This window comes from Humulus lupulus, chromosome 3, assembly GCF_963169125.1.
Source record: "Humulus lupulus chromosome 3, drHumLupu1.1, whole genome shotgun sequence".
NCBI classification, from domain to species: Eukaryota; Viridiplantae; Streptophyta; class Magnoliopsida; order Rosales; family Cannabaceae; genus Humulus; species Humulus lupulus.
The window spans coordinates 197,930,917-197,939,595 of NC_084795.1; the positions used below are offsets into that span (position 1 = coordinate 197,930,917).

Consider the following 8,679-nt stretch of genomic DNA (forward strand, 5'->3'; position numbering starts at 1 on the left):
AAAATTCATATTTTGGCTAGCAATAACTCATGGAATACTTACAAACAAAATATAATATTATTTAAAATAATATTCTTAACCCGGGGGAAAAATCCCGACCCGAGTCGTTTAAAGGTACCCAAAAACGTAGGACGTTACAGGATGTCTTGAGGAATTAGCGAGAATCTAGGTTAATGACCTTTTTGCCCCTGAGGGAAAATAGGAGGCTGGGTTAGTATAAGGGGCATTTTGATCATTTTAATTAAAAAGATGTAGTGCGAAGAGTTAGATTTAGGCTGGAGTGATCATAACTTAGTGGAACATATCAGGATACCTTAAACTGTCTCTCTCTCTCTTGCCCTCATGTTCTCACTCTCTTTCTCCCTTTGGAATGCTTTGAAGTTGAGGGAATTTCTGAAGAAAAAGGCAGGGGATTTCGCAGGGAAGTCTTGGAAATTAAGTTGGGATTAGTCAAGCAATTGCTGTGGATTGAGGCTATAAACTGAGGTAAGAAATCTGTCTTGTTTTTTATGGGAATTCAAATTGTGAGGTTTAGTTTAGACTGGTTTTTGGATGTTGATTGATTTTTGATTTGGGGTAGTAATTTCAGTAGGTTTTGGGGTGATTTGCTATGCCTAAACTATGTGGTTAAGAGTCCTAGACTTGGTTCTGGGTTTGGTTGAAGGTTGCAAGGGAATTTTGGTTGAATTGAACTGGGAAAAGTTTGGACAAATCGAGAGAATTCTAGGTTAACGGGGGCACGTCGCGACCCAGTTCATGGGCATTGCGGCTCATGTGCCCCAGAAGGCCCACGGGGCTTGCTAACTTGTGGGCGCGCCACGACCCTATGGGGGGCAAGTCGCTGCCCGAATCCTCCCTAAAGAAAGAGGCTGGCACCTCTGACTTTAGGTGCACCGCGACCTTTAGGGCCAAGTCGCGGCCTGCCTAGGCAGCCATAGCCTAGGTTGGTTTTTTAGTCTCGGGGACTTAAACCTAAGCACTCGAGACGAATTCTACTACCCAGTTTAGTAGAATTTGAGGTCCCGGAGGTTAGTATTTGATTCCAATTAAATTAATTGGATTAGAATTTGATAGTTATCCATTATTTCTTGTGACTAGGATTATTGTTAAGTCTCATAACTGAGGATCGTGCTCGGGATCACTCTTTACCCTTCGCTCGGGACTTGAGTCAAGAAAATTGCACCAAAGTTGTGAATGAAACTGAGATTCCATGTAAATGAACATGTGTGTTCTATAACTTGTATATTTGTTATGTGTGATGTTAAAGGACGACCTAAGGGAGCTGGGGCTGATGATAAGTGTACTGAACACAACTCGACCTAAGCAAGTCGGGATTAGCTAAATAAACAGAGGGCTCAGTCGAAGGGCGTCAACACCTAAATATTGTATTGAAGATCTTATTATTTATTTGGAAGTGGATGAGTTTATCGTTGCCTAGCTTAATACTTGTATTCTGCTGATTAGTTGAACTGATTGGACTAAAGTTTGTTATATACACGTGTTGTTGTCTATCTTTGTTGATTATGGTTTTCTTGCTAAGCCTTGGCTCACAGGTGCTACGTGGTGCAGGTAAAGGAAAAGGAAAGTTGAGCTAGCCATGAGGTGGAGAGCTTTAGGGGCGGTGTGTACATTAGCAGCTACTCAACCGCCACGACCGAGCGATTTACAGGGATTAGAGCTCAAAACTATATTTTTCCTTTTGGACTAGCTTTTGTTGTTCTAACTTTTCAGGGTTGTATCTTCCATGTTAACACGATTTTTTGGATCCCATGTATCAAACACTTATTTTAATGAAAGTCAACCATACTACGATCAAAATCTTTTAACCCTACACTACTACAAAATTGACATGGGACGATGGTTTTAAACCGTCTATGGACTCTCATACGTTGGTTCTAATACCGTCGTCCCATGCAATGTCATGCCATGTAAAGCATAAAACGACAGTTGAAATAAAAGTGTCATCTCCTGTCGTATATGAGATGATGGGTCCTATACAAACGTTGTCTCTTGTGGTACATGAGACGACAATTTCTGTGCAAGCGTCATCTACTGTAATAAATGAGACGACAGTTCGCACTAAAGCGTCATCATCCTGCAGTACATGAGATGACAATTTATGTGCAAGCATCGTCCCCTGCAATACATAAGACGACAAGTTCATGGAGACCGACGTCCCATGTAGAATATGAGAATTTTTTCATTTCTCTATTTTCAACCATTATATTCATTCATAATTTCCTGTGTAATTATAACATAGTTCAAACATAATCAATAGGGAGACAAAATCAATAGAACATGTTCCAAATCTAAAATTACAATATCAAAATATACACTTGGAATAACTATGTAAGTACTAACTAAATACTACAATTAGTATATTTTTTAATTCTGATTTCAAAAGTTACTCTAACTATGACTCATCCGCTCAAGAAGCTTGGCTGCCCATTCATTTCGAGTTTCATTAATTTCACCAAGTGTATATGTATTATTTCCACCACACTACAAAACACAAAATAAAAACTAAGTCATAAATTAAATCCAATAGAATTGTAGTTCAATACTAATAAATACACGTACATTACTAGTTAGCCATCACATTGGTGTCTCATTCAATCAATAGTCCTTCATCATCCTTATGATATAAAAGCCGCATTCTACTGACGACGTTTGACGAGGGCAATTGACTATTTTCCACTTGTAATTTTTTTCATTCCTTCCTGTCTTTCGCTTAATGTGTGAAGAGACACTATATATACATCAATATGAAGAGCATATTAATTTTTTATTTCCATATCAAATAACCATATTATATTCTAAAATGAGTTTCAAATGTATTACTTGTTCATAAGTTTCTTCAAATCATTTGGAGGAGATTTTCTAAGTGGATCAAGATAGTAACATGTATGGTCATCTGGATCAATGATCACTAACATCCAGTGACGTCTGCATTTAAACAAAGTTATTAAAATAAACATCATAAGGTATAAGTAAAATTAATATTAAATGAAAAAATTACTTACAAGAAATGATATGGCATTAACCAAGTTTGAGCCATTACTGTGTTATTGATACACTCTAAGATAATTTTAGCCCGATTATCCATATTTGTCCCAATTCTCGATGACCACGATGGCTCAATGAAACCAAAAAAGTGTGATATCTCTCTATCGCACAACTCGGAATATATTATACTACATACATAAAAGTTAATGATATTATAGTTATACGTAAAATGAAACTAAAATATATAATGTTTATTAATTTAAAATTTACCTGATATAGAATGAAATGCAAGACGCGCCGATTTCTTCCATAAGTCCAAAGTGTACTATATCCTCATGTGAGATATATAAGGTATATTGTTCGCCCATAATATTGGTCTCCATAAGAATGTCAATCATAAATCCTGGTTCTACGTACTTAACTGAACCTAGAAGTATCTTCAAAAACATGGGAAGTCCAGTGGGAACCTTGAAGATAATCGGCGACTTACTAGCCATACATGATCCTGCCTCTTCTTGAGTAGTGGGAAGATGTTGTGGAGGATGTTTTAGGTCTTGTGTTGGCAGACAAGCTGCTGAAATCCTCTTTCTCTTTAGTCTCTTGGGTTCCTTCACAATTAACATAGAAAAATTAGATAAAAAAATCACAAAATACATTCAATTTATTATCAATGCAAATGCCCGTCCAAAATTGATCTCTTCCTTTCATATATACATGTTTAAATATATATATAATATTCTTCATGGAGGGCTATAATTCTTTTAGTTGTAGTAAGTGAGAACAAATGTATTAAAAAATGTAAGAATTTAGGAGTGTGAACATATATGGTTGTACATGGGAGGCATAATGAGAAAGACATTTTGAAAATATCGCAAAAGAGAAGTTTCTAACACACTATTTTATTATCTGTCTACAGCAGCACTTGCAATTTATAGATTGTATTTTAACCAAAACCAATAATGTAAATATATAATTTAAGAGACTAATTAAGTATGCTATGTCAATTCCTTTGGCACATGGCTCCTCACCAGTACCACACCATATATTTCTTTGTCAAAATCCCCATCTATTACACAATTTACTCCCTCTCTCTCCATGAAATTAAACATTTATGGATCTTTCAAGATGAAATTTTTTACAGCAAACTAAAAGTTACCTGTTCATGTCATAAGTAATGATCAGATGCGATGGCCAAGCAACATAACTATTGACCGCATGAACCACAAGAGTCATCTCATCCCCAACTGAGACAGGTAGTTTTGCACTCCCATCTAGAAATCTATCAACAACCATGCGATAGTTACCAGGTGCTAAACTTTTCCCATGTACATTGCCTTTGGTAGCCACCACCCGTCCAAGAGCCACAACATCACCACCTTGCTCAATGTATAATTTTCACTTAACATCTTTCTGCAATGATGTTATAGTTAGTATAAGTTAAATAATCATTTCTTAAAAAATATAAGAGAATTTACCTTTAGTGGCTCAGGATGAATAGAAGGTGAAGGTGTAGGTGTCTCATACAAAGTACTAGTGTCAACAGGTGCCTCAACTCCTGGAGTAGGGTCCATCAGTACCTCAACTTCTGGAGTAGTGTCAATTGGTGCGTCAACATCTGGAGTAGTGTCCATCGGTGCCTCAACTTCTGGAGCAGTGTCAATTGGGGCCTCAACTTCTATTGTATTGACTCTAGAATGGCTGCCAAAGCTAGAATGACTATCAAAGTTAGCTTGCATATGTGCCATCTTGGTTGATAATTCTTCAAGCTTGGACATGAATGATTCTTTCAACTTTTCAATCTCTTCCCTATGTCGTATGTTGGATTGTCGTTCGAACTCAATTTGTTTTTTCTGCAAGCCTCTTAGACCCCCCCCCCCCCCCCCAACAGGCTTATGAAAGTAGTCTCTTTGTGTGACACCACGACTCTGGCCTCGAACTCGACCGGGGTGCTCAGCAGTACCTAATACTTGTGTTAGGATGTCATTTGTTCCGATTTAAATCAGTTTGCCCTCTTTTCTTTGCTCAAGCATGTCTTCCTATACAAAATTTAATCAATTATATGTTTGTTACTAAAATATAAAACAATTACCAAAAGTCATTTAACATTTTACAACTTACGATGGCCTCTCCCTTGACCTTGTCATGCTCGGTGACATAGTTTTCAGAAGAATCTTTTCTGGCCTCCTTCCAGAGTATAGATCAATCTATTTGCTCTGTTGTGCCCCACTTAGCTTGCTGCATGTAATAGAATTAGGTCAATTTTAACATCAAATGAAGAAAACATAAAATCAGGCATAATACGTTCTATATATGTACTTACTAAATCAGCTTCCAATTCAGTATAGCTATGGCGTGAAGTCCTATGAGGGTATTGTAAATGATTACGCCTTTCTTGTTGTAATTTTCTAAAATCTTGAAACTCTTTGGATGTCCTTCTCTTGACAAATTCTTTCCAATGTGTTTCTTCTATATGATAGCTTGGTGGAGGTTTATCGAGACCACGAGGGTTTCCTTCCAAAAGAGATGGGTCATTAAGGTAAGGGACTATAGCCTTCTTGTTCAAATTACATTTGAATTGTCTCCACTTATTACCCACTGAGCCAATAATATTTTTTCGCATATTCTCATCTAGGTGGAAAGCCAGCTGCAAATAGTTTAAGAAACTTTGTAAGCAAAAGAAAATATAAAACTCATCAATTTATTTCAAAACATAGTAAAATGTCTTACATTGACATCCTTCCATAAGCTGTCAAATATAGATTTAGGAACTTCGCGCCAATTGTCAATGTTAATTGGCACCATACTTTTGGCTTGCATTCCTAAATAACATTGAAGCTCTCTGTTTGGGGTCCCGATTGATTGCCCCCTGCTATTGAACCTCAAATGGCATTTGATTCATTTAATTTTATCTGCTATGATCTTCGTCAATCGCACTATGCCTCGTGTCCGCTTATGTGTTTTCTTTTTATCTTCCGCGTTCTCTTTATTATTATCCTCCTCCTCGTGGTCAACATCCATGGAAGCACCATCAGTCTGCTCATCGATGGAATCAACATCAGCTTGCTCATCATCACCCTCTAGGTACTCCTCAAGAGTACTGAAAATAAATGTAAGAAAATTTCCTTCACTTCATTTGACTTGTAGGAAGAAAGGAAGTGCTGCCAATACACAATGCCATTGTTTCAGCACGAAACTGAAGCAGTATGTATTGTCTCAAAACTATAAGATAAGAAAAATAATAGTTCACCTTTTAGGCATTATTTTCTTTTTATCTATATATATTTCATTTTTTTCCCTTGCCTTGAATATAGTACAGCTAAGGAAAGCATTCTCTGAATTATTCATCAAGTGGAAAGTACACAAGTTCAAAGAAATTTGATTATATAGGTACGAAAACACTGGTGCATAACATAAAAAATAGAACAAAAAGTCACTCACCCAATGCATTCCTAATGACAAAGCAACTGCCTTTGCTCTGATTCTTGAAGCAAATATCTCTGGTAGAAGAAGAGCAGGCACAGGACCAGCACCAAGTGAAAACGACAAGACATAGTTGTTAATGAAACAAAAGGCCAAGTTCAGGAATTCACGGTGATAAAATGGTCACTATGTGAAGGGACTCACTGAGTCAGAGTACTACTACATTATATTTATTTTTGAAGGAAAAAAATAAAAGAAAAAAAGCTTTTCAAAGGCTGCCATGAAAAGTAAAAACTTACAGAACTGTCCCAAGAACAGCAAGGGGGCCAGAATATGGTGCCAGAACCTTCCAAGTAAAGGACAGAGAAAGCAGCATCATAGAGGCAGCCTAAACAAGTCAGCAAGAGCGTTATCAGTTTTAATAATACCATAAACTGAGAAAGTTTCACATTGAAAGACTCGAAAACAGAACATCCCACACGCTACTTGCAAGGTTTCAGAGATATCACACTTCTATCAAAATATATTTTATGTAATTGGGAACACAGCAACAGGTGAAAGTGGTACCATCAATACATGTCTAATTCAAGCACTACCTTATTGGATAGGTACAAACTTTGCTCTTGATTACTACATAAATTCATTAGTAGTTGATTAGTAGTAAAATAGAATTTTCTTCTCTTTATAATCTATGTAGATTCAGTGTCCAAGTTCACAAGCTACATGATTAGACTCTTGTCAGTGCACTTGTCTAATATTGGATCAAGAGAGCAAGACTAAGCAATCCCAAGTACAAATTGGATTAGTTCTAGAAGCTTCCTCTCCCTAAACAAGAAAATTGTCTAACTTCTGTTTGAGTCTCCTTTCAATCTTAGTTCTTAAATACAAATTCATCCCTAATGTAACTAACCTAGCAACAACTTAAAAAAATCCTACAATTAAATTCTTAACAGAAAAACAGAGCTTTAACAACCCTTTAACATATACAAAGCTTATCACTATATTCTTGAATATAGTGGAATACAAGAAAACATAACTTTTTTACATCAGTTGATGAAAGTATAAATACGTATATCTATATACAAATAAATGTTCATGGGGAAAAAACACAGTACCATTCCACCAAAGCTTGTTCTTCCTTGTCTATCCATCAAGGATGATGCAACAGCTGTGCCTGAAAGAGAATCAGTTGGAAGTATTTATGGCATGATGCAAAGTGAAACCAAAATTTAGAAAACCAAGTACAAAAGACACAAAAACTAACCAAAGACATTTGCGGCTCCAACAAGAGCACTTGCTACAAAGAGGCAATCCCCGCACTACGGAATACAGAAGTTGAATAGTATACAATAGCATTGATCCCAGCCAACTGTTGAAACAAGAAAAGTGCTGCACCAACGCTAACAACTGCAACAAGAAATAGTTGTCATGGAAAAAGAAAGAAAGGAAAAAGATTAACAACATTAATTCTCAGCCTAGTCTCTCTTCAGCCTATATATGCAATCATATTCTGGTAGCAGAATGCAAGATGGAGATCAATTTACATAATAATGGTTTCTTTATTGAAAGTTATATTTCCTTACTTATTGCCTTGCAACCTTTTCTTCCTAGTATATTTATGTTGATTCAAACCCAGTTTCACATTATATTGAGATTTTACTTTTCTTAAAGTATCAAAATATTTACTACCAGAAGAACTTGAAATTTTTCAGTCGTGGCCACGAAATTAATTGCAATGCAACAATGTTCAACAAACACAGAATGTGGTGGCAACTTTGATGGAACTTTGAAAATTTGTACAATATGTCCCCCGTCAATCAATGAGAATTACTCTAGTTTTGGTCTTCAAGAATTATGAACTTGACAAATCATCTTATTATCTAAAGCACATATTCATCTCTTCACAATATTTGACAAAAGAATTCAATCAACTTATGTTTCTACCTTTCCAATAGCGGGTACTAAACAGATCAAACCAGCCTGCGTCAGGTTCAGTCGAGCCTTGGCTTAAAGCTGATAATTCTCGGATTTCCTCAGCAACTCTCTCCTTTCCATTTAATGTTTTGATAGCTTTCTTAGCTTGAGGAATCTTCCCTTGCTGCCAAAGGAAAAAATATAATATATATACATATATATATTCATTAAATGAACAACTAATACAAATGATATGTACTTATCAACAACTTAAGGAACCCATCAAAGCCATTAACAACTCCACTAGCATCAGAAAAGAACTTCTGAGAGAAAAACCTG

General features: G+C 36.3%; 1 protein-coding gene and 1 long non-coding RNA gene across 2 annotated transcripts; both read right to left on the reverse strand.

The window, feature by feature from the left end:
• Positions 1–4,168: 4,168 nt before the first annotated feature.
• On the reverse strand, positions 4,169–4,884 carry LOC133821487 (uncharacterized). Its single transcript, XM_062253753.1, has 2 exons — positions 4,482–4,884; positions 4,169–4,416 (listed from the first exon to the last, which is right to left on the reverse strand). The coding sequence occupies exons 1-2, from the start codon at positions 4,779–4,781 to the stop codon at positions 4,402–4,404; spliced, it is 315 nt and encodes a 104-aa protein (XP_062109737.1). The 5' UTR covers positions 4,782–4,884; the 3' UTR covers positions 4,169–4,401.
• Positions 4,885–7,558: 2,674 nt separating this feature from the next.
• Positions 7,559–8,430, reverse strand: LOC133821489 (uncharacterized). The gene is made up of 3 exons (XR_009887619.1): positions 8,371–8,430; positions 7,691–7,833; positions 7,559–7,600 (listed from the first exon to the last, which is right to left on the reverse strand). It is a non-coding gene; the product is annotated as an uncharacterized LOC133821489 (long non-coding RNA).
• Positions 8,431–8,679: the final 249 nt, after the last annotated feature.

Bases quoted from the DNA above. Each gene is read 5' to 3' on its own strand.
- LOC133821487 (XM_062253753.1), bottom strand. From the start codon at position 4,781: ATGTCCAAGCTTGAAGAATTATCAACCAAGATGGCACATATGCAAGCT.